The 26,410-nt window shown below is 37.9% G+C and overlaps 2 protein-coding genes across 3 annotated transcripts in view; one reads left to right on the top strand and one right to left on the bottom strand.

Moving 5' to 3' along the window:
• FAM3C (FAM3 metabolism regulating signaling molecule C) overlaps positions 1-15,298 on the top strand; it is a 41,144-nt gene extending 25,846 nt beyond the window's left edge. Inside the window, exons 5-10 of the mRNA XM_039343982.1 lie at positions 4,416-4,539; positions 7,821-7,879; positions 9,455-9,505; positions 9,881-9,965; positions 11,523-11,649; positions 12,932-15,298. Coding sequence (XP_039199916.1) covers positions 4,416-4,539; positions 7,821-7,879; positions 9,455-9,505; positions 9,881-9,965; positions 11,523-11,649; positions 12,932-13,021 — 536 coding nt within the window. The 3' untranslated portion in view covers positions 13,022-15,298. The remainder of the gene's footprint in view (positions 1-4,415; positions 4,540-7,820; positions 7,880-9,454; positions 9,506-9,880; positions 9,966-11,522; positions 11,650-12,931) is intronic.
• Positions 15,299-18,235: 2,937 nt separating this feature from the next.
• WNT16 (Wnt family member 16) lies at positions 18,236-25,635 on the bottom strand. 2 transcript variants are annotated; one of them, XM_039343980.1, is made up of 4 exons: positions 25,385-25,635; positions 22,905-23,182; positions 22,166-22,452; positions 18,236-20,697 (listed from the first exon to the last, which is right to left on the bottom strand). In XM_039343980.1, exons 1-4 carry the CDS (start codon positions 25,480-25,482, stop codon positions 20,233-20,235), a joined length of 1,128 nt encoding a protein of 375 aa, XP_039199914.1. In that variant the 5' UTR covers positions 25,483-25,635; the 3' UTR covers positions 18,236-20,232. The 2 variants fall into 2 exon arrangements, with proteins under 2 accessions (XP_039199914.1, XP_039199915.1); XM_039343981.1 differs by having other exon boundaries at positions 25,101-25,522.
• Positions 25,636-26,410: the final 775 nt, after the last annotated feature.

The following is a 26,410-nucleotide window of genomic DNA, read 5'->3' as shown; positions in this document are numbered from 1 at the left end:
CAAGTGCATTCAGCTTACTTATATTTCTCTGGACATATTCAGCTCTTCACCTAACTGTGTCCTCACAAGCGTGATCTTACAGTATAGCCTTTTAAAATTATTTCAACAAATATTCTTTAGATGACAATATTCACTAATTTTCTACAAGCATTTTCTCATCTTAAAATGTACTAAGATACACAGATTAATTGCCTTGCTCTAGTTTTTCCCCCCATGTTGTTATTACAGTTCCATTTCCTCTGTCAAACACAACTGCATGGCTGTTGATACACATTCAATGTTCAGATATTACATTGCATTACACATTCATTGTTCAGATATTACTTTGCAAAGCCAACATTCATTGTAAATCGTTAGCTTCTCATCAACAACACAGCATTATCTGTATACCAAAGCACACATATGTTCATGACTCCATCATCACCATCAGCTTTTCTTACACATTTATCCATAAATACATTAAATAAATGGATTTAATGAAGGCGTTAAACTTTTCGGTTTCATTCTTTGACATATCCCTGATTCCCAAATAACACTCTAAAATACTTCTGGCATTCTGTCATATAAATTTTATTTAGAATCCTTTCATCAGTTCTATTTTTATTTCTGTTCACTTTGCAGGAAGCTATAGATTTGGACTTCTTCATCCATATTGAACATTTGTTCAACATTTTTTCAGCCTCCTTTAATCTTAACCATTCACAGCTTTCTTTGACTACTGTCTTTCTCTCAGTACACATTATAAAACATCTTTCTCTCATTCACATTTTTTTCAGTCATTCTCCTAGTTCTCATCCATAGTCTTTTTCACGCCTTTCTACTGTGTTTCCGGTCGTATATATTTTTTTTGCCTCCAAAAGAGGCACTGGGTCTTATTTTGGAGGCGATGTCTCACCTTAGGACCACCACAGCCAGCCCTCTCACACCCTGACACCTGTCACGCCACTGCTTGACTTCTTCAGCGGCTGCTTGCCGCGACTTGCAGCTGGACACCATGTGGCGCATTGCCCTATTGAAGCTTTAAGGGGTGGGAGGGGTGAAGCTGCCAGCTCTCCCACGTCCCAACACTTGTCAAGCTGTGTGGCTCATCATGCCAATGCTGCCACTTGGGGCAGGATGTTGCACAGTGCTTCAGGCCATGCTGTTGCTCACAGCAAGAAGCCAAGTGGCTCTTTGGGCCATTGCTGTTGCAGCAGCATGCCATGGCGGAAACGGCCCAAAGTGCCCTGCAGCATCCTGCGAGCAATGGCAATCACCCGAAGAGCCACTCAGCTGAGTGACGAAAATGGCCTGAAGTGCCATGTGGCATCCTGCCACGAGTGACAGCAATGGCCCAAAGAGCTGCTCGGCTTCTTGCCATGAGCAACACAACAGCCCAAAGCGCTGTGTAACCCCCCTCCGTGAGCGACGGCACTGGCATGACGAGCCACACAGTTTGACAAGTATCAGGGTGTGGGAAGCCTGACTGTAGCTGTCCTACGGGTAAAGTAAGTGAGTGCAGGGCGCATGGGGCAGCTTCACCCCCCCCCACGCCCACGCCCCCAAACTTGGGTTTACTTTCGGGGAAACACAGTATTAACTGTTCCTTTTCATACTTCTCTTTAGTTTAACTCTGCACACTTTGAGAGTAATCAATAACATATTTCTTTTCACTCCCTTCCAAGCAATTTCCATTTTCTCTTTCCATTCATTTGGGGAGTGGGGAGAGTAATCTATCTTCTAATACTTTTTCATACCGGACTCACACTTTTTCTTCTTACAGGCTTTCGGCTTTCACAGTGGTTACTTGTACTTGTTTTATTTTCCTCCACATACTTTCTTGTCACTACAAAGCAACATCCATTTTCACATTCAGAAGCATTCATCATTTGTTTATCCTTTGATAATATTTCCAATATTTCATCATAAATGATCAGATTAATCACACCTTTAGATTTAAATTTGTTCCTTTGCTATATGTATTTATGAATAGGCATATACTTAAACCAGGGTGTCAAACTGCCGGCCCACAGGCCAGATGTGTCATCCGGAAGCCACACCTACCCCATTGCCGGCAATGGCAAAACCATCCCAATACGTTGCGCGTTGAGAGGTTGACATGTCTGGCTTAAACCATCCATTTGAAACAGATCACTTTCTTAATAAAGATTCACCAAGCAGTCATTATTCTCATTATTTTCACCCAAAACTCTTTTCTCTATTCGCATCTCATTTCCACTTACCTGTTCATGTCACATAACAGAATAATTTGCTCCCCTGGATTCAGAATGTTTCACAGTTCTTTCAAGAATTCATATCTAGTTCCTTATTTATTATCATCATTATTTTTTTTGTTTATTTATATACCATCTTTATTATTTTTACAAATAAGGCAGCATTATTTTACAAATAATTTTCCTTCCGCTTCCTCTTTTCACTGCCCCAACAATCCTGTGAGTTGGGCTGAGAGAGAGAGTGACAGCTGGCTTTCATGGCTAAGGCATCACTTGAACTCATGGTCTCTTGCTTTCTAGCCTGGTGCCCTAACTTCTAGACCAGTGATTCTCAACCTTTCTAATGCTGTGACCCCATAATACAGTTCCCCATGTTGTGGTGACCCCCAAGTGGGTGTGGCCACCAATAAGAGGGAGTAGGACAGCTAGGGAAAAGGGAAAAAATGGCAGACAGCATGGTTTGGTGACCCCCGTGAAATGGTCATTCGACCCCAAATGGGGTCCCGACCCACAGGTTGAGAACCATTGTTCTAGACCAAACATGCAGTTATCCCTAACTTATGGATTCCTACTTTCATATGAACCCACAAGAACCTACATAACACTGATTCATTTTTTGTGACATTCATTTCAGTGCTTTCATAATTAAATCCACTTCCATGTGTTCATCCCAATTCATAAGACCAGGTTAATTCATGCTCTTTACTATTTACTCCTTTCTAACATTCCAAGTTACAGTTTACCATATGTAGTGGTTATCACCAGATTGGCCAATAGGTGCTACATTCTCTGCCCATCATGATTTTGATCAGTCAAAGCATTTACTTAATACATTTTAATAAGGGGCAGGCAGCATATGTTAAGTTGATTAAGCTTAAAGCAGTATGTTTAAACATTTTTGGATGATAAACAAAAAGTTAATAGAGGTTTTGATATTATACAAGTATAATAAATGCAATAGATAAAATTGAATCCCAGTTTTACGCCAGATTGGCTTGATTTGTTCAGTGCAAGCTTGGGTTTCTAATGGAAGTGTATGCATGCACTAACCTTTTTGAGGAAAAAAAGATAAAACCTTACAACTGCTAGTTCAGTGTAACTAAATAATCTAAGGTAACTGTAAATATATTGTACACAATTTTGTTCCAGATTGCGTTCTGCAAATCAAATGACTATGGCATGGAATGCTTTTCCTGAGCTTCAAACACCATATGCAACTTACTTGCATTTTACTTTTATGTACTTTGCTTTTATTTTGCAATGTCTGCAATTATGTGACACCAAACTGGCAGGAGTGGCCAACACCCTAGAAGACCAACTAAGGATCTAAAAAGATCTTGATAAACTTGAACAATAGGCCCTATCCAACAAAATGAGTTTCAATATGGAGAAAAGCAAAGTTTTACATTTAGGCAGGAAAAATTAAAGGTACAAGTACAGATTGGACAAGACCTGGCTTAAAAACAGTAACTCCGAGAGGGACCTTGGAGTCCTTGTGAATGATCATTTAACCATGAGCCAGCAGTATGCAGCAGCAGCCAAAAAAGCTAATATAATCCTGGGTTGTATAAAGAGAGGCATAGAATCAAGATCATGCGAGGTATTAGTACCGCTTTATAAAACCCTAGTAAGACCATACCTGGAATGCTGCAGCCAATTTTGGTCACTGTACTACAAAAAAGATGTTGAGATTTTGAAAAAAATTCAGAGAAGAGCAACTAAGATGATCAAAGGCTTGGAGTCTAAAACATACGAAGAATGGCTGCAGGATTTGGTTTTGGCTAGTCTTAAAAAAAGAAGAAATAGGGGAGACATAATAGCAGTATTCCAGCATTTGAGGGGGTCACGTTATTCACCAAAGCACCAGAAGGCAGGACAAATAAAATGGTTGGAAACTGATCAAAGAGAGAAGCAACCTGGAATTAAGGAGAAACTTCCTGACAGTGAGGACAATTAACCAGGGGAATAGCTTGCCCTCAGAAATCGTGGGTGTACCATTACTGGAGATTTTTAAAAAGAGGCTAGACAATCACTTGTCTGAGATGGTATAGGTTCTCCTGCTTGAGCAGGGGGCTGGACTAGAAGATCCCCAAGGTCCCTTCAGCTCTATTCTATATCTTTTTCTCTTTGTTGTATATTCTTTTTATTTTGAATTTTTATTGCATTCCTTAAATTAAAATATATTCGCTTCTTTCCCAAAAGCTACAAAGCCTCCAAGGTATAAATGTGGAACGACAAAATCATGTCCAGCAAATCATTTTGCTTTCAAAATGGCAAGTGGAGCAGCCAACGTTGTTGGACCTAAAATATGTGTAGAAGACAATGTGTATGTATGAACCAATTTCTTTAACTAGAGATGTAGGGGGATATATAGATATCTGTATACTATCAAAATCTGCATCTTCTCCCATTCTATCTTGCCTGCATCCTAAGGTCTCCATGGGTCGTTTAATTTGTTTTTCTTTTAATGTAAACTCTACTACAGTTTTGATTGGCTTGATTATGGTGATTTTAATTATTCTGTTGTTTTCTTTTTGAATTCTATTTTTTAAGTATTATATCTTTGTATCTTACTAACAGCTTTGGATATTGTTCTGCAGTGTAAACATAAAATACAGATTTTCTTACTAAATGACTTCCAGGGAAATCCTGAAAAGATTCTTAAAATTTTACCAAATATTGTCATGGTTATTTTTTGTGGGGTGTGTGTATGTGGTGTATTTCCAATTATGTCCTAAAGTATTCCAAACTATCACCAAATAAACCCCTGTGGTAAAATATAAAGAGAATGATAAAAATGTCAAGATATATTATAATTAATTTAAAGTCTTCCTTTTTAACAGGCTTGGCATAATTTTACTTCAGTGATCATGAACTGCTCCTTGGATCATACTGTGACACAGTGTTGTAATGGATATGACTATTTTCATTTCAGATAGTCATGAAACAGATTAGATTTTATTGCTAAATGGTGTGCCATAGTGTAGTGATTAGAGCAAAGGATTACGATCACACTGGTAGTAATCCATGTTCAAATCTCCAATGAGTCCATAGCTGCTGGATGTTGCTATGTCTGTTATTGTCTACTTATAGGCAGTACAAGGAATGTCCTGGAAGAGCTACTACTAAATAAGTCAACAGTCAGATAAGAAGGGTTTGACACCTTCCCAAGAAAATAACTTGACAATCCCCTCTCTAGTTCACACAAAGATAAAGGAAGGGGATTCAACACATTCAGACTTGTAAGATTCAGTTACTATAGCGATTATAATAAAAGTGGTTAGCATTGGTTTCTTAGTCTGGTCTATCTTGTAGGGCAGAAGCTCCCTCATAGCATTATTTTGTGTAAATAATGTAAAATGAGCGAAACCAATGTATATGTCCTTGAACTCATAAGAGGTTTAATGATAGGTTTTTCAATCTATTCTACAGCAGAGGGACAATATTCAGGAAAACTCCGGAACCTTTGGTTCTCTTTCTAACCCATACTGATATGGCCATTCCAGAGTGATCTAGCAGTTTCCAGAGTTTTTCTGGAACCATCCAGAAGTCATGTTTTTGGGGAATCAGGCCATTCTGAAATACCACAAATAACTTTCTGTTCAGGAAAGTTTCTAGAATACTGTCAAACCATGCCCAGGTTATCCAGATTATCCGAATTGACATATTGAATGGAATGTTCTGGAATTCTTCAGGACAATCATTTTGAATAAATGGTTGTGCATCAATAAATATTCAGGGTGATTTGATAATATGAGGGATCATTTATAACAATATAGTAACATTTTTCTCATTATGCCCTAAGGATCAGTGGCAGAGTTTTCATTACTTCCCTCCTAATTCAGAATATATTGGCCTGACCTAATTAAAATATATATCCAATATTTGCTTGCAAGGCAGCATGCAATCTTTTGCAGTTTGTTTGAAAAATCCCCTATGACAGGGTTTTTATATCTTCTATATCAACTGGCCTTATTTCTCTCTTAGCAGTTGGCTATAAAGGGCTAGACTTAATTCACAGTGTTAGGAGGACGTCTCCATTCTTCCTCTAAAGATCTTGGATTAGCGGTTTTTCTTTTTCAGTATCCTGACCTATAAAGATGGTTTTCAGAGATGCACACAAAAAATCTGTCTTGCACATCTAATTGAGGTCTTTTATTTTGATTTTTGTTTCGATTAAAACACAAACTCCTGCTTTATCAGAAAGATATTTCAGCATAATGTCAGGTTCAAAGATATTTCAACATAATGTCAGGGTCAAAGGCTCAGGGGTGTTCTTTCATTGTAGCCCACAATTCAGTAAGGGTAGTTATCAAATAAAGTTTGTGATTTCTAACCTTGGGTGAGCCAGGTATTGTGACAGCCTTTAAACATTCTGCTTATCTTGATTCTTAAAGTGATATTTGAAGTAGAAACTCCCTCTACTTGTAGACTCATATTCACACTTTAGGAATTCTTTTGGACCCATTCTAGTCAAGTAGATGTGGAAGAATATCTGTGGCAAATAATGGCATTTTTCTCCAACTTCAGTTGATCTCATTGACTAATGTGTGGACTTCAAATCCCAGAATTCCACAGCCAGCATAGCTCTGGAAGCTTCCAAATTAGATAACTTAACTCTAGATGAAAGTAACCCATCAGAATTGTATGAAACATTAATATTACTCTTCTGATAAATCACTGAATGGTATTTTACTGTCCTTATCTTTCCATTTCACTCTTCAGAAATAGTTGTTCATTATTTGAGTAAGAAATCTAAAAGCAATGTGTTGTCCCCCTCTTGTGGTAAATCCTAAACGTCACTGGAAATGCCTTTGGCTGAGATCACATTGTGTGCTAGATTCTGATCTTTCCAATGAAGTGTTCTCCCTATGGTTTGGATTATAATGTCCATAATGACTGGGAATGATGAGACTTGTAATTCATCACAGAAGGAAGGCAGCAAAGTGTCAAAGAGTAGTATAAACTCCTATGCAAAGCCCCCAAGATCACATCAATATTTTTATTGTTCACTGTTGATATTAAACAACTGGTATATTTTGAACTTCATACTTTTGTTTCATTTTTTGTACATAAACTATAATCTGGGATGATGCCAGAAATACCAGCTTGCAAATCAGCTTCTTCAGTTAGGAATTAAATAACAGTAAAAACAGTTCTAGTTTCTTAGGAACAAAGGGCCATGGGTTCAATTAGCTCATTTGTGGCAAACTTGCTGCTGCATTTCAAGATGTTTCCTATGAGAGGGGCTAGGAAGATTCCCGTGTATAATTCTGTAGATGTTTTATGATTTCTTGCTTTCCATAGCTGAGTAGAGCTAATTGTGTAATTCAACTGATTTGATTCAAGCTGAAAGCTAATCTGCTTTGCTGTTCTTCATATGCTACAAGCGTGCCTGGTGATAATTAAACTGACAGAGGTAAAGAGAAGGGACAACTTTTGTGCAGATTTTATTTAACAAACCTGAACAGCTAAGAAGGGTGGTCACATTTCTTGTGGATTTTTTGTTGTTGTTGTCAAGAGTCACACCCCCTCTATGGTGTGCAATCAGGAGAAGTTAACAAGACAAGAAGCTTATTGTAATTATCTTCATTTGTGTTGTTTCAGCTTGATGAGTGGTGTTAAAAACAACGTGGGGAGGGGCATTAATATAGCCCTAGTAAATGGTAAGTGTTTGTACATGTCTGGCCAAGACATCCTCTTTGCATCTATTTATCTTCTTCAACAGCAGAGCATAGTCCAGGGCCTCTCCAAAGGATGCTCAAATGTGACCATTTTCTTTCTCAGTTCTGTGCCCTGTTTTTTCTACTCTGCTGAAATTGATTGGTTCAGTGCCACTGTGGACAGGGTCAAGGTAGCATATCCATCCCATATTTTGTCCCCCCCTTTCAATTCCCCCCTTCCCAAACTTATCTGGATGTATCTAAGATCTGTAGTAGCTCCAGATAATCCACTTTTGTGATGCCATTCCAGGACTTCGTGTCTGCCACATAATATAGCTCAGCTGTTCAGATGACATGCCTCCTGGGTAGGGTGGGGATTATTTTAGTCCCAAACAGGCCGATGATTGTAAATCTTAGACTAACAGATTTAGGTCATTTGGCTGTTCCACTTCCCTCCCCCAGTATTTCAATGGAAGCAGGGCCACTTTAAGCTAATAGACATTTTCCTTTTCTATAAATAGATCCAATTATTGCAGCTCAGAGTTATAATGTAATATTTCATTCTTTACTGTTTCTGCCACTGTCACATTTCTCTTTTTTCCACTTCCTGATTTAGTGTGTGTTTATCTTGTTTATGGATGATGCTCTGTTGATAAAAATCCATGTTTATTTTTAATACCCAAGGGTGTGCTTTCCTAGACATTGTTTCATAGAACAATGAAATGAAATTTCAGAGCGTAGCATTGCCTATTACTAGGCTCAGAGATGAAGCTAAGGATGGAGAGTCTTGACTAACACAAATCTCTGAAAAGATAGCCATGGTCTGCAAGTAAAATTATGGATGTCTTTGTATAGTCAGCTGAGATCATCTTTATCTTTCTTTTTTAACTTAGATCTTTTTAAAGAAAATTTAGGTAGAATATCTTTATTGATTTGTTTGTTCTCATGGAAATTAAGGGCAGCCAACAGCATTAATTTAACATAAAATGGTTATCAACTGGCAAGAAGTGAGAAGCGTCTTCTGGCCCAAACTTGTACCTGCTACTGGGGGGGGGGATGTCAGTTAAAATTAGAAATAATGCTACAAAAAGGGAATGCTGCCATTCTCTCATTTTCATTAGCTGATCAAAGTGCTAATTTTCAAGATGGTCCTGGGTCCTAAATTTCTTTCCATTGTTGCTCTAAGTTTGGAAATAATTATTTTGTCAAATTTACACAGTTGTGGAATCTGAAAGGCAGCACACCTGATAAATATTTGCTCTTGCTAAATATCAACAATACTGTACACAAAGATAGAAAAATGCACTTTAGCATATTTAATCAGCTTTTGTCACTTACTAAGAGCTGGAAGATTTTGCCAAGCACAAGTCACCAATACAGCATGTTTTAATGAAACAACTTGCTATTCTATATAAGCAAATCTATATTAGCCCTTATCTGATTTTGAGTACATCTGTTCCTAGACTATACTTTTAATCATGAACACATTAATATAGATCAGTTCTTTTTGTCTTTATATATTCTTCATAAACAGTGTATGTTGATTTATTGCATTCCATTTCTTATTCCTTTTGCTAGGCAAAACAGGTGAAGTAGTGGACACAAAATTCTTTGATATGTGGGGTGGAGGTAAGTGCAGAAATAAGTGCTTATTTTATAAAATATGTAGTTAATACATTATTTTACTTGTTCACTTATTTAAAGTGGACATTAGCGTACTTATTCTTAATTAAATCCAGTTTATTAAAGCTAAATAATAATAAAAAATTGACAAATGTTGCTTTTCAATTTTGCATTAGATATTTTGAATTAAAATGTGAGTTTTGAATGAAAGTCCTGTAAATCAAAATATGGGTGGCATTTCCTGTTTGGCAGTCAGATGTAATTTATGTTCTTTTTTTGCCTTTGGCATTTGTTATATTAATTATCATGTTAGTTGCTTTGCAAGATGAACAGCTATATAAATTTAATAAATATTAAATGTTGTGCTTCCATTTGATGTAGATGTAGCCCCATTCATTGAATTTCTGAAGACTTTTGCAGATGGAACTATTGTATTAATGGCAACATATGACGATGGTGCCACTAAGTAAGTCTGTTTGAAATACAATACTTATTTGGTACAGGTAGTCCTTGACTTATGACTAATGGATCCTGCCCATTATAGTTGTAAGTTGTGATCATAAAGCAGGTCATCACATGACTAGAACTGATTTTACACCCTTTTTTGCAGCAGCTGTTAAGTCAATCCATTGTTCGCTACGGGACATTTTTATCCAAAAGAGGAAGTAAAGCCTGTTTTTGGCAAAAATGGCATAAATCACGGTCATGTGACTGTGGGATGCTGCCCAGGGACATAATGCAAACTTGTTGCCAAGTGCTTGAACTGCAGTCACATGATCAAGGGGGTTGGGCCATCAGAAGTTCAGAACTGGATCATAAGCATTTTTGGGGGAGGGTCAGTGGTAACTTTGGACTCCTCAAACTGCTGAGAATCAGTTGTAATTGCTAAGTGATCAGTTGAGGATCCTGTAACCATTTTTGGAATTTGGAAGTATGTAGGCAGGCTGAATCTCTCATCTTAGTGCTTGAAACTGAAGAATTGCTTGCTGTGAGTTTTAGCTGTTTCCCCAAACTGGAGACGAATGAAGAGAATTAAATAAAGCTTTTGAATTTTTGTGGTGATGACTGATTAATAATAGTTTATAACTGTAACTTAATATTTGTAGCAATAAATTAAATGTGAAATAATGATTGCATTATGCAGCAACTACATATAATCAAGACCGAATTACCATAAATAATCAAGACAAAACAAGCAACAGAGGTAATAACATTGCATGCGCATAACAGCTGTTGCTATTGATTGAAAATTAGCTGTTCGGTTAAACAAGTCAAAATAGGGGTGGACCAGACACTTTTCACTCAGTCAGCGTTGAGGAGCAATAACATTAAAGAATGGAGGTCTTGATCTCTTTTATGGTCATCATTAAAATGACCTCCCCTCCCTCCCCCATCCCAACTCTTACTTATATTGTTCCTGTTTTCTCCATCCATCACTAGCTATATATCTAATCTGTAAGGAATATTTGAAAAATATGCTGTCATATTTGCTGTCTAGTAGATTACAATTAGATGAGAGCAAAAGAGGGAGACATGTTGTCCTTCCAAGAATGTGGTCAGTTTAAAAGTAGGTTGTCGTCATTCAGCAGAGGTTGCTGAATAATGTGCCTATGTGTGAAAGTGTACAATATTTGTACAATAAAGGCAAAATTTCAATAGATTAAGGAAAGTGTTTATATGGGTCAATTTGGTAGATTATATTCTAGATAATATTACATTTCTTTTTTTTCTTTTTTTTAATTTTTAATTTTTTAAACCAGCAAAACAAAACATAACACACATACACACACAGTATATACTCCTCCCCTTTTTTTTAACAGCGATTTTGTAACGGTGATCTTCTATTATTTACATTTTCCCCCCTTTATTCTTCTTTAGAATATTTGTCCTTGTTGCCCCCTTGTTTCTTATTTGCATTTTTCTTCCTTCATACTATACTTCATACTAAGAATAATACATATTATTATTACTATACATTGGACAATATTACATTTCTATAGTAATTCTTAAAATTCTGTTGAAGGCTTACTGAAGAGGCACGGAAACTAATATCAGATTTGGGGAGTACGTCCATCATGACACTTGGCTTCAGAGACAATTGGGTCTTCTGTGGTGGGAAAGGAATCAAAACTAAAAGCCCTTTTGAACAGGTATGTTTTCACATTAACATTTAGATGACATATTGGAGTGTTTTTTGACCCCAAAACATACATTGCATGTCTTGGAGATGCACTTCAGTAACTGCAAAGATACTTAATTGGAATTAGGAAGAAGGTCTGAGTTAATTTGGATTTGAAGAAGAAAAGTCTTTGGAGTCATATATGGAGTACCTCTGCTTAAATCAAATGCATTTTTATCTAATTGCACTGAGATGGTATATGAGCACATGTGTGCTCAAAAATCACAATTCCCCCTTCTATTCTGGATCACTGAACAATCTTAGTGTCCTGCTCAGAACTTCCTAGGGTTATATCAATTGTTTGAGGAAGATTTTGAAAATGAAATTTAAATGTCCCCGCACTGTGAACATTAATTTGTCCCCTGCCCTTTGAGTATCTTAAATATTTCTATTCCTGATGTGTTACTTTGGTGTCATTTTTTTCTGTTTGAAACTTCTACTACTACTACTTATTACTGTGTTATGATTACGGTTGGTTCCACAATCATCCAGATCTTTAAATTGGATTTGGCATTTTTATCCACTTATTGAGTCCTTCTCAAGAAGCTGGGATAGGCAGATGTTATTATGTATGGATTATCTACAGTTAGTCTAAGATTGGTAGAAATTTAACAGTTCAGGTCCTAACAAAGGATCTAAGAATTATTAAGCTACCATTTAAGAGCACAGGCAATTCTAAGCAAGATTGTTTTTGGTAAATTAGGGTGTTTAAATCTGATAAATTCAACATTTCCAGATATCAAGGAAGTCCTTTAAATATTGCTCCCAGGGCTCCAATCCTGATTGGTTTAATAATAGATTTCTTTTCAATCTCAACTTTGATCAACTTTTCAATCTGCAAGTCCTAATATTTTGTATTGTTTTCCAATTGCTTTTCCTCAACCCCTAGCATTGATGATGATAATGGTGGTCAATCACTGTAGATTCTTAGGAGGAAAATAAGTAGATTCTGTGAATATGTTATTTGAAAACAATAGCAGAAAATTCTCATACTGATTTCTATGTTAATATTCAGACTAAGAGCATTGTTGTGCACTAGCTCTTATATTTCATACAGCTTTTTGTTTTTCTTTACTCTGGAACTTTTCTTTTTCATATATTTCTTGCCCTGGAAAAAAATGTAACAGGACATAAAAATTTGTACCACCCAACATAAATAAAAATATTGCTTTTTGTAAGTTAGAAAATCTTGTGTTTCAGTGCAATAATAACTATACTTACATCTTACAGTTGAAATGGCTTTCTCTTTGCAGCATATTAAAAACAACAAGGACACCAACAAGTACGAAGGATGGCCAGAAGTTGTGGAGATGGAAGGGTGTATTCCACAGAAGCTAGATTGAACAATCTGCAATTTGGAAACAGACAATGCAAAAGAACAGTGGAGGGGAAAATGCACTTTTCTGCTGATGTGAAATTGTAGGATTTGGGAAGATAGAGGCCAAGTGTGAACTCCATCACACTAGGATGGCTTGATGCACAAGGCCCATAAAAAGCTGTGCAAAGTGATTGTAAATTGGAACAATTCATTTGACTGGGCATGTGAAATACTTATCCTGCTGGATTGTGCCCTATGTAAATAATTTCCAGGCATGTTTTCACTTTAAAATGTGCATGATTTTTTTTAAAAAACAAACGTCAGGCTTATTTATTGTTAAATTGAAGAGATTCTTTTTTCTCTCTTTTTGTTTTTTGTAAATAAGCCCTAAACAAACAGAACAATTATTTCTGAGCATTCTTATTCTCCCTTTCTTCCTTGTTTCTAAAGCCACTTATTCTATGTAAATGTCTTTTAGAACCACCCTCAGAAGTAATTAAGAGATGTACAATGAATAGTTGAGCTAATCCTGAGCTTTGTTGTATCCTGTTCAATTACAACATTGCTGTGACTGCATATATTTAGATGGATATGTAAATTTTAGAGGAAAAAATAGTTAACTATTTTTATGCTATGTCTGTTGGAAAACCACATTCTTCAGTGACTCCTTTCGGATAGAAGGGATGGATGTTTGATACAAAAATGTAGGACTGCTCTACAAAGCACAATTAAATGCTTTTCATTAAAATCAAATGTATATCACTGTGTCTGTTGCAATTGTTAACTCATCTGTACCCCATATTTCTTGTTAGCAATGCAAGCTGCTAATACGGCAGAATAATGTGTATGTTGAACTAGAGTTTTTTAAAGACCTGAGATCCAGAAGACATGTGAACTGGTTGAGGTCTTGCTAAATCATAAAAAGAACCAATGTTGGCAGTTACTCTGTTTTTCCTGAAGTATAAAATTACAATTTTTTTAATCAAAAAATCTTAATTCTTCCTGGAGGTGACCTGGTATTGTGGCACTCCTCAATTGAATATCTTTCACAGATAGTCCCAGTTGCATGATAGACTTGACTGTAGGGGAAAGAAAATCCACTGGGAACATGTTTTACTAGAATAAAAATGTTACTGTTTAGATTGGCTGATTTGACTAGACCAGGCATGTCAAACTCACAATATCACGTGACGTCGCGTGACATATCGCGACTTTTCCCCCATTGCCAGCAATGGTGTGGGTGTGGTTTTGGCATGATGCAGCTGGCTCGCAGGCCGGCAGTTTGACATGTCTGGACTAGACAGACCACACTAAATCATATTTTTGCAGGTGCTTATACAGAATGCATTTGCGGTCTCTAGACCTTTCACTCCTAAAAATGTCATCTTTCCATTTTCTTGTCGTATGTACAGCAGCAGGGAAGGGCACAATGGTCCTCCTTTTTAATAATTCACATTGCTTCATAGTGACATTGTGTTAATTGAATTATAGCAGTTGGCTTACCGTTCTAGGTGCCTCTAATGGCATTAGGGAGTTAAATCCAGAGGGGTTCACAGGGAGTTTTCGGATGCCCAGGAAGCCTTCCACTCTTTCGGTATCGTTGAACTACATTAGACCACATTCCTTGCAAAAATTATTTCCACTCTCTTCATTTTCAGAAAGTATCTGGAGAAGTGAAACTGTAAAATGCCTCTTGTGGGAATATTCTTGTAGAAAAATTTAAGCATGACTCTTGGGATTGTCACTTTTTTCCTTTTTGTAAAGGTGACGGTGGCATTTTGGAGTTCTGTTTTCCAACTCAAACAATGAACAAGCATTTTGGACATCTCTGCTTTACAGAGAGACTTTAGCTAGAAGTAAAGTATGAATAGATGTTTGCTGGGATGTCAGGATAGATCCTGTCAATATGTATATTGTCAGTCTGAAATGAGGTGATTAAAATATCTATTTAAAAAAATATTGGTGGAAAAGTTAGGCGTAGAAGCTAATATTGTTGGAGTAATTAAATATTTGCACTGAAAATATTAAAGCAATACTGGAGATTAATTATCTTATGTAGTTTAAGAGAAACATCTAGCTTTTCAATGCTAAGATTTCACGACTGGAATATGAGCTACTTTACTGTTTTAACCTGTTCATGTTAATCTTTTTCTTTAATTTGCTGTAGCTTAGCAATAAGTACATTAGAAACAGACCAATTATTTGCGAAGTCCTTTGCAGATTCTCCAACTATGTTCATTGAAATAAAATCACTTGTCCATGTATTATATTTTTTCATTAAATAAAGTTTTAAAAAACAAAATCTGGATCTGCTCAGGAAGAACCCCTTGTGCTTGGTATAAGGTTTTTTTCTTTTTCTTCTTTTTTTTTGCAGAGGGGGGTAGACAAGAATCACAGGGATGAGCATTGTCAAGATGCCGTAAAAATGTGACAAAACCATGACTTAACAAAATATTCTGATTAAGTGCTGCTCTCTCCACCTATTCTTATGGCTCAGTACTAATGATAATGCCAATAGGTGGTGAAAATCAATTGACCTGTAACTTAAATTACAAAATATTAGTCTGCTAAACTGACCTAATCAAAATATTGCTAATTAAATCATTCTTGGGGAACTGCAGGAAAGAATTATTTGTTTAAATGTGGCACTATTGGCACTATATGCTCCTTCACAGAAAATACAGCTACAGAAACATTACACTCTATGGGCCATCAAGGTTAACATCATCTTGCTATTGTGAACAAATACTGTGATGTATGAATTTTTATTTTTTGTGAATCAAAGTTTTCTTAACTATCACATTTTGTACTCCAGCTCTGCTTAGTGCATTTGGTCACCCATGGGGAATGGGTGCTTTGCCTAAAAATGTACTTTCCTCAGCCGGAGAAAAGTAAGAGTATTTAAATGTGTTACAGGTCCCTAAGCACCCAGTTCTATTTTTCTGGTACCATTATAGTTGAATTCAGTCTGAGGTTCCATATTATTTGATTTTTAAGAAAATATTTTCCCATATCTTAAGGCTATTAAAAATACTGTTGATAATATGTATCATGCTAGTTTTTGTAGCTTTCCACTTTTAAGAATGATTGATATCAAAAAGCTACTGGCAATAAACCTTTCAGGAGAAAGGGATCTCCAGTCACCAGCTATCTGTAAACTTGCTTCCATCTGTTTCTGTTAATTAGCTCCAATAGTAGAGAAAGGCAAGTAAGCATATATGTTAATATTTTATTGACAAAATGAGAATCAACAAAATGAATAAGGTAACTTCAATATAGCAGCAAAAATTGTTCTTAAATGAGAAAAACAGTAACATACATTATTCCCAATATGTTTTGAAATGTGCTCTTGAATCCCAATTCTCTTTTGGTAAATAATCGTAACAAAATTGAGCTTTTCTGCTTCTATATTTTTGAGAGAAATTTGGAGAGGCTGAAGAGCATTAAGTAGAAGGAACTTAGACCTTAATGTGAATGCAAGTCATATTTTGAAGGGCAGTGTTCTTATATAAAACGAGGTAGCTGAAGCAGTAAATAATATTTTTACGAGTTGCCTACCATTTCACGAGAAAATGTATTTAATGGAAAACTAAGTTTATCATTTATAGACTATACATAGTGATGAAGTTAGATGCAATCTGATGTACATTTAGTTCGGAGTCAAACCCACTGAAATTGAGAACATGCAAAACAAATCCAAGCAGAATTGGACTACATTGTGTGGTATTGCTGGAATGTTTATAGAACCATAAGCCAACCCATTGCGCTTAGGATTTTATATTAAACAGTGGCTGGGAAGCAAGCTCAGTGAGAGCTAATAAACATTCTGTTTTGGACTAAAATTAGAGGATTCTTCAATCGCTCCATTCTTATATTGTTGATGCTTGGAAAAGTCTTCAAAGGCAGAGATACAGCAAATCAAGCCAAACCAACCTATTGAGATCACAACCAGATGACTGTTCCCTTCAGATCAAGGGGCAATTTTTAAAAATAGCCAACATTTTTGCATGAAGCAGTGGAATATTTCTGTAGTATCTGTGAAAGGAAGAGAAATCCCTGGTATGGGTAATTAATTAAAAGAAGTACTGCGTGTGCACAACTTTCCATAACCACAGAAAATACAACAGATTAGATTAGATATTAGATAACCTTTATTGTCATTTTTTACTGTGGGCACAATGGCACACATTAAAAATGAAATTTAGTTGCTCTCAAAGTGTACACATACATGACACATTTAAACATACTATATACAACATGTGGATAGACCTACACCCTTACATATAAGTAACATTTAAATATTAATCACTGTTCATCTTGAATCCATGACGGAAGGAGGAAGCTTTAGAGTTCACAAGGTTAATGTTGTATGGCACAAAACTGACTAAATCTGGTTGTTCTACTTCGGATACCACAGAGCCTCCTCCCAGAAGGTAACAAGGTAAACAGATCATGAAGAGAATGTGTCGTGTCCCAGACAATCTTTTATTATTATTATTATTAAAAGTTTTACAATTTTACAATAAAATCCCTCTCCCACTACCTCCCTACCCTCCCAAAAACCCTCCCCCCCTCTTCCCAGAGCTGAATACAGGGTTAACTAGAACTAAGAATACAAAACATTTAAACTTAAGCAAACCTCAAACAAAAGTTACATTAAAAAAAAATCCAATATATATATATATATATATATATATATATATAATAAAAAAGTCCAATATGTGTATATAATAAAAAATACTTATTATCTTAAATTTTAAACTTTAAACATAAATTATTCAAAAGCTAAATAATATCTTTTAATATCATACGGACAATCTTATGGACCCTGCTCAAGCAACACTTATGTGCTATGTCATCAGCGCTCTCTGCACCGCCTTCCTGTCTGAAGCAGTGATGCTTCTAAACCAGACTGTGATGCTATATGACAGGATGCTCTCGATCATCCCCCTGTAGAAAATGGTCAGGATAGGGGAAGGAAGATGTGCTTTTCTCATGTGACGCAGAAAATGCAGGCACTGCTGTACCCGTTTCACCAGTGTCTCACTGCTGAGCGACCAAGCCAGCCTACTTGTTAACTGCACACCCAGGAATTTGATGCTGGTAATCATCTCCACAGGTGAATCATTAATGCACAGAGAAGTGTGGCTCTGCCTGCCTTTTCTGAAATCGACAATGATCTCTTTGGTTTTTGCAGTATTTAAAACTAGGCTGTTTTCTTTACACCAGTTCACCAAATCCTCAACCTCCTTGCGGTAAGCACCCTCATTGTCATCATAAATAAGGCCCACTACTGTTGTATCATCTGCAAACTTCACAATATGGTTGGTGGCAAACCTAGCACAACAGTCATGGGTCAACAAGGTGAATAGCAGCGGACTTAGGATGCAGCCCTGAGGAGAACCTGTGCTCAAGAAAATGGTGTTAGAAATATTTGTTCCAGCTCACACACATTGGGCCCTGTTTGTAAGAAAATCAAGAATCCAGTTGCACAAAGGAGTGTTTAAGCCTAAAAGGCCCAGTTTTTCTACTAGATGCTGGGGAATGATTGTGTTAAATGCCGAACTGAAGTCGATCTATGGATGGAGTCCAAGAATGGGGCCTATAGTCTTCCACATATTGCTAGTTATAACTTGCCAACAGTTTGTATATTCAGGGGGGGGGGAAACCAAGCTCCTTTATGCATCAGAAAATTCCAGTTCAAACAATCAAAGAAAATCATAAGACAGCATATTGGGAACTGAATTGTAAATTGATTGCTTTCAATTCATCCAGAGTAATATTTAAAATTGCAATTCTATATCCTGAATTTCATGTACATACAAAAGAACACTAGAAATACGTAATGATGCACCACAAAGAAAAGCTCTCTTCATCCCAACACAATACCAAGCATCTTCTTTCCATTTCTACAAAAAGTAGTTGAAATGAAGGCATTTATGAAATATGACAGATGCAGAAGAGTGATTCTGTCTTTGGATATCTTGCACCAAGATAATTCCCTTTGCTGTGTAGATGATAGAGGTAGTCCTCGATTTAACCATTCATTCATTGACCGAAGTTACAACAGCACTGAAAAAAGTGTCATGACCGTTAGCACTCTGATCAGTGCTAACACTAACGATGTACCCCATTTGGCTAATGAAATCTCTGCGAGAAAACAACCAAGCTCAGAGAGCACCAAGGACCCCCCCCCCATTCTGTTTCTGTCTTAAATGAAAAAATAGAACATTGGAATAGAAGTGAAAACACACAAAATACACTGTTGTTTTACAGCACACCATCTGCGTCAACAAGCTTGTTCTCTAATGCTGATGACTGTACCAATGACACTAGCTCTCAACTTATGACTGGAATTAAGCCTGCAATTTTGGTTGTAAGTCATGATCATCATAAAGCATGTCATCACATGACTGTGTTCGATTTAATTTTATGATAGTTGTTAAGAAAATGCAGCAGTTATAAAGGGAATGCCATGGACATTAAGTGAACACCACAGTTATTAAGCGACCCATTGTTCACTATGGGGCATTTTTGCTGGAAACTAGGAAAAAACGGCTGTTCCTGGGGGAAAAAAACATAGTCATGTTGATCATGGGATGCTGCAAATGGCTGTAAATGTAGGCTGGTTGCCGAACATGCAAAATGTAGTCACAAGCCTACAGGGAGGAGGTCATACGTAAGAGATCAGGTTGCAAGTTCCTTTTTCAGGATCCATTGTAACTTCCAGTGATTGCTAAGTGACCAGTCATAAGTCAAGGACTACCTGTATAAAGTCTACTCTAAGAAATCTATCCAGCCATTTTTTTGGGTTGTGATTGGTTAACCAAGTCTTGGATGCTTTGCTTGAACATCAGTGTCATTCCCAACTAACAGTTGCTGTGCAAATGATTTTATGGATATTTTATAAACAGAATGTTCTCATTACAGGAGAGCAAGGTGCCTTATACAGGATATTATTTTAACTTTTGAATGTTAAATCTAAGCTAGTCTGATTTCCTGGGCACTAAATTCACTAAAGTACCGCATGTGACTGAAATCCACAGCCATTGTGGACTGAATTACACAGATACACTGCCCAAGTATGCAAATTTCTCATGAAATCCAAGTTCCCAGATGATTTGTTGCTATTTCTTCCAAGTTGCTCTTTCCACAAAAGCTTTCAGCCTTGGACTCCAGAGAAAATGTTAATTTTTCTTTTGCTTGATCCATGACAGATATTTGAGGCAATTACTTTCATTTGCAAGTATGAACATCAGTCACAGTCTCACATCTTCTGCAGCGTACATAGCAACACCAAACAAATTTGCACTCACATCTCTCCACATGCCTGACCACTTGAGTGTTATATCCACGGCCACAGCAGAGGAGGTTGCATCCATCCAGTCCAGCTGATGTACGATTGCATTCCCTCCCTTGTGTCCCAGAGACCCCCAATTTGCGATCTTCCATACAATAGTTGGGCGATCTGTTGATATACAGCAGGTCCTCTTTGTGGATTGGGGTGTTCCGCTGGCTTTTTTCTTTCCTGCGTATTTTTCTTCTTAGGCTGTCAGAAATCTGGATACTGTTCTCATACTTTTCTTTTAAAAAACTGCCAACTTTTGCAAAAGATGACATGGTTCTCCAGCAAGTTTTCAGAGCACAAGAACCAGATACGCCGTGACAGCGGCAGTTGATGGACATCAGTTTTGCTACTGCCTGGAAGAAAAATTAAAGCAAGCCACAATTAGAAAGGATCAACTGTCTCTTGGGTAGCATACCAAGCATATTCCACAGCATTTGAATCTCTTTTTTATTTATAAATTGCTTTTCCTTATATAGCACAAATACTGAATGCAGTTTTCATATGGACCAAAAGACTAAACGAGGCAACAGCTTGTTTCTTCAGCCATGGGATAGGTTACAGTATATTGAACAGTGGACAAAGTGGCAGTAGCTTGGGTATTCATCATCAGCTTTAGACATTTTGTAAGCAGTATGGAGGATAGCTTCCTGCTTTCATTAAACCCCACAAAATCCCATACACAATATAATAATCTGTGAGGAGTCCTTGGTGCTCTCTGAGCTTGTTTTCTTGCAGACGTTTCATTACCCTAACTAGGTAATATCTGATGATGATGTTACCTAGTTTGGGTAATGAAACGTCTACAAGAAAACAAGCAAGCTCAGAGAGCATTAAGGACTCCTCATTTCAACCCTGAGCTACAAATATTCTCCTTTATTCATAATAATCTATATCTTTCTGCTCTGAAATCTCAACAGAAAGGTGGACTGTGTGTACCATTTTGATAGCCTTTACTGCTTAATGCAGTTCCTGGGACCATTCAGATTTCTGCATGAATAAAGAAGGGCCAGGACATCAATATTCATTCTACAGAAAATCATATGTGTGATTTGTGCAGAAAACCAGATATCATATCGAAGGAGGAATGAAGTGGCACTAGAATATGAGCTAAGCCCAAGAAATCTTAAAGAAGACTTTTAAAAAAAAACATGATCCCTCCCTGATTCTCTTCAGTATAATAGGGAGGGAAGGAAAATACTCTCAGGTTTTCTGTTACTCTAGCCCAGGGGTGTCAAACTCACAACGTCACATGACATTGCCGGCAATGGGGTGGGTGCAGTTTCGCTATGATGCATCCAGCCGGTGGGCCAGCAGTTTGACACCCCTGCTCTAGTCTGTTACTCTAAATTAGAGTTCCAAAATTTCTTGTGAGAATATTTCCTGACCTTCTTTAAAGAACTGACAACTTTCCCAGTACTTTCAGACTGTATGTACCCACAAATATATATATTTTCCTCGAAGCTTAACTTCCAAATAGAAAGTGCATTATTTTTAGTGCAGTCCATTCTGAAGAACACCCTGGTGGAGAAAGCTTCTTTAATGGAAATTCAGTTGTTATTGAATTACAATGTTCAGTAGGCCCAGCCAGCATGTTCAATGATAACAGAGAGTAGGATTTGTAATTCACTAACATCTCAAAGGCTTTCCATTCTTATTTGCTCAGGTGGAGCTAACAAGGAGAACAAACAGACAAAGTAACTATGATTGCATGAACCCCCTATTCACACAGGATCTAAATAAAACAAATGTGTAACTTCCTCTCACCAGTATTTATGGATATATGGGAGAGAAGAATGGAAGGAAAAAGATTTGACTCCATACCAGTCTTCCTGCTTCATTATTATGCAGATTCATGACCATCAATCCATTTCTATCTTTTCTGGAGATGTTTTTTGTTGGACCATCTAAGAACTTTCTGCTCAACCACATTCCATACTGGATGTCATCAGAACATCCACCCCAGTGCCAGCCTTCTCTGGTTGAGCCACTGTTTTGTAACATGGAATCGCAGGCACAGTCAGTCAGATTCCCTGTGCTGCATGAATGTGTCACTGAATGCACTAGGCCAGCTGCCATCACAGCATAGATAAATGCTGTTTCTTTGGTACCTACCAAAAAAAAAAAAAAGTATTCGTTAAAAAACTATCAGCAGTATGTTCCTGTGATTAATCACTAATGCTAACATGCAACTAAGAGTAGTACCATCTGGTTTCCCTCAAGAAAATCAGTTCTTCTATCTGAGTCAATCCAATCCAATCAATGAACAACTTAATTTGAATCTGCGCCATTAATGGGACCAATATGCTGATTATATAAATGAGTACAGTAAATCATAACATTTCCTCAAGAAACTTTTGTTCATACTCCACAATTTCTTCAGAAATGAATATATTTGCGCTCCTTCATTTATGAAATTGGAGGATCCAAGTTCTCAGATAGCATCACTTTGCTCCAGGGCTAATGAGAACCTGATTTAGCTTGGCCAACATTGATGCAAGAGTTCAGGCTTAAGCCTTCCAAAGGACCTCCCAACCACTAGTGCTGCCAACTAAGAACCTACCGCTGCTCAACTCATAGCCAAAGATGGAGAAAGCAGGAGAGGCGGAGATGGATGAAGGATTAATGGAAAGTGCAGGCACTGTATCCGGAGAGAGTAGACAGTTCCACCGCTCATGTCTGAATTGGCTCTGGCATTCTTGGATGCCCAAGCGTGCTCCTTCTCGGATGCTGTGCAGGAGGTAGGGCTTCTTCTTGCACAGGTCCTTTTGGTGACCATTCAGCGGCAGGTTACCACAACCCAATTTCTCTGGGACACCAAAGGAGGCAATACCCAGCCACCTGCAAAAGCATCCTGGGGGTGAGGCCCAAGTTCCATGTTTTTCATGTTATGCTAACAGACAGAAAGGCTGGCCCACAATGAAACCTCTACAATCAACAACTGTCATAATTCCACAGAGTGATGATGATTGGAAAAAATAATGGGCAAAGGAGCAGAGACTCATGATGCGCATACTAAGTGATAGTCTCTTTGCCAGTGGTTAATAAGATTAATTATACACTAAGAATCAGGACTCTGGGTACTACGTGATATTTCTTCAGTGATTTCAAAAATAATTGAGATATTTACAAGTCTACAGATCTATAAAAAATTAAAAATGAATAATATACAGAATACCATGAATTTCAGTCTCATGCCTAAACTTACATTTCAAAAATGCTTTTTGCAGGACTCTAAAATTTTCAATATTTTCCATGATTTTAAATGCCCAAGCTGGTGATAAAACAGGCTCTATGCATGCATAACATCCAGTGAAACATTCCGTCAGGTTTTCAGGCCATTTTGACTTAATATTTAGAACTAAAGTAATTTCAGTCAAATGTAATTTGTGGTGTCTCATGTGTAATAGAAACCAATAGGAAGCAGTTTGCCATTGTCTTATCTTCCAAGATGATATTCAACTTCTTAACCCAGTCATAGCCCTAAGATGAGTACGTAGTCACCCATTCAAATGTATAGCTATATTTGACTCTACTTAGCTTCTAAATTCTGATAAAGCAATATTTTTCAACCGTGGCAGCTTGAAGATGGGCGGACTTCAACTCTCAGAATTCCACAGCCAGCATTGCTGGGAGTTGAAGTCTACCCATCTTCAAACTGTCAAGGTTGCGAAACACTGATAACGGTTGGCCCAGTGCTGCTGTTTTTTGAGTAATCAGAGAGTGATTTTTAAACCTATCTTGAACATACCAAAATAACAACATTCACACTTAACACTTTGTTTCTAAATAATGTCAGATAGCACAAAACAAGCTTTCTGATTTATTTTGTAATCAGAAAGATTAAGGGGCCCGGGGTTCTGATTGTGTCTTGTAGTTTTTAAAAGGTTGTTATTCTGGCACAATTGTTGGGAACAAGGAACGGTCTGATTATATTTAAAAGACATACACATGCCTTTAAACAGCCTTTGGGCTTTTGGGAAATGTAGTAAAGGTAGATTTAGTCAATATTTGGGGCTACTTTCACACAACATTAAATAAATACGTATGCACGTATACACATACACTCATTCAGATCTCTGTCACATCATTTAGACCAGGGTCCCCAACCCCTGGTCTGTGGACTGGCACCGGGCCTTGGCATGCCAGCAACTGGGCCATGCAACCAAGCAAAGCCCCATCACAGGATGTAGGCAGCAGGCAAAACCACGCCCTCTCCAGTCCACAGAAAAACCTCTCTCCCTGAAACAGGTCCCTGGTACCCAAAGGATTGGGGGCCACTGATTTAGACCATGAGATCATAATGTAAACAACCAGCTGGGCATTTATTTAGCGAAATAAAGTAGGTAATACATTCCCTATGGTTTTGTTTTGTTCAAGCTCCTTTTGACTGATCTATAATTTCATGAAAACTCTATCTTGATAAAAAAAAATCTGCATGCCATACCTTTTTTTCTAAACATCCCAGTTTAGTAATATTGATCTAGTCCAGGGGTAGGCAACCTTGGCTCTTTTAGAACTGGTGGACTTCAACTCCCAGAATTCCTGAGCTCAGGAACTCTGGGAGTTGAAGTCCACCAGTCCTAAAAGAGCCAAGGTTGCCTACCCCTGACCTAGTCCTAGATTCTAGCATAAATAGTGCTAAAGGGGCTCTATTTTTTTTTAAAAAAAATCAGCTGTGAGATTTCAACTCCCCCTTGGTTTCTTCTCCTTTGGAGGGATTCAAAACCTCTTGGATAGAAAATAAAAAGTGACTTACCTTATCATCATTAGGAACTGTCATTATGCCATCACTTGAGCCTTATTAAGGGAAGGACATTTGTATGGGGATCGATCAGGCTCATCAATGTTTTCATTCCAAGTTATAGCCCGCATAGGAGAGGCAGAGAGGAAAAGTCTCATTTGCAACGCTTCACCCAAGAATAATAACGGGATTGCTTAGGTTGCGGGCAGAAATATCCTTCTCTGAGTATTACTAGAGAACGGTCAGATTCAAACTCTGCTTCCTCCCACGCCCGACTCCAGCGAGCCTATGCTACTCACATCCAGTTGGCGTGGGCGCCGCAGCGGCAGACTTCCCACAGCACCGCCGTCCACAGCACGCACAGGCGAGGCAATCCCAAGGGCGCCCCTTTCTCCATAGCCAACGCATGGAGCTCCTTGGACAGCCAAAACTCTACCTTCCCCCCTGCTCGCTCCGACGCGGCGAGGCAGAGATGCGGGCACCGGGATCCGGCTGGCGCTTGAACCCTCCTCACCTCGCACGCTTGCGAGGCGGACTCTGGTGCAGCCAGTTAAGCGCGAGGAGGATCCCCCAGCCCGGGATGAGCTGCGCCAGCTCGAAGGTGAGAAAAGTTCTGCGGACCAGCGTCTCTTTATTTCTTTCGGCTTCAGGTTTTTTTGTGCTCCCTGCTCGCTGTTTCATTGGCTAAAGAGAGTTTATGAATATGCAACATTGCTCTGATTGGTTGGGACTGGCTGTACACGCGGCCACAATAATAAAAGGAAGACCTGCGGACGCGCTCTGCTTTTAGGCGTTCCGGAGAGGCGAATCGCCGTCGCTGGAAGCCTTTGCTGATTGTCTGAAGCGCAAGTCGCGCGGCTGGCCTCGGGTATCCACACTACGCCTGCCCAAGAGAGAATCAGGCTGTGGTAGTGGCTTTTATATTCTGTTCATTGTATGGTGAAACAAATGCATACTTTTTAAAGAAGTAGCCAATACATTTGAAAGCTCTCAGCATCTTTGTCTTGTCAGAATGTAGACTGGATAAGAAAAAAGGTAAAAAAAATACTTGCCCTTGTCAACATTCAGGCGCGCCATTCAGTTCTTGTGCAACGTTAATTCCAAGTTTTGTCTGTAACCCTATATTCACTGCTGTGTTTTTGAAAGCTTTGCAGTCTGAAAAATTATCTTGATTGGTGCATGATGATGCCTCCAAGAACAGCATCAGTTCTTAATGAAGATTTCTGACTGAATGCTGCAATTCATAAAAATGAAACTCATTCCTGATGGGCAGTGCTGGGCCGTAGCCTTGCACATTGAAAAATTGCAATTAATGGTGACAGTTC

This window comes from Crotalus tigris, unplaced genomic scaffold (assembly GCF_016545835.1).
Source record: "Crotalus tigris isolate CLP2741 ecotype Arizona unplaced genomic scaffold, ASM1654583v1 scf7180000017883.2314494, whole genome shotgun sequence".
In the NCBI taxonomy this organism is placed as follows: Eukaryota; Metazoa; Chordata; class Lepidosauria; order Squamata; family Viperidae; genus Crotalus; species Crotalus tigris.
The sequence above is the reverse complement of the archived record's forward strand: the minus strand, read 5'-3'. Positions and strand labels throughout refer to the sequence as shown.

What these genes read in the sequence shown, in the direction of transcription:
- WNT16 (XM_039343980.1), bottom strand. Translation starts at nt 25,482, where the DNA reads ATGGAGAAAGGGGCGCCCTTGGGATTGCCTCGCCTGTGCGTGCTGTGG. An exon ending in GGCGCCCACGCCAACTGGAT is followed by an intron (nt 23,183 to 25,384) that starts GTGAGTAGCATA and finishes ATGCTTTTGCAG; the next exon opens with GTGGCTGGGTATTGCCTCCT. An exon ending in ATAATGAAGCAGGAAGACTG is followed by an intron (nt 20,698 to 22,165) that starts GTATGGAGTCAA and finishes TTTTTCTTCCAG; the next exon opens with GCAGTAGCAAAACTGATGTC.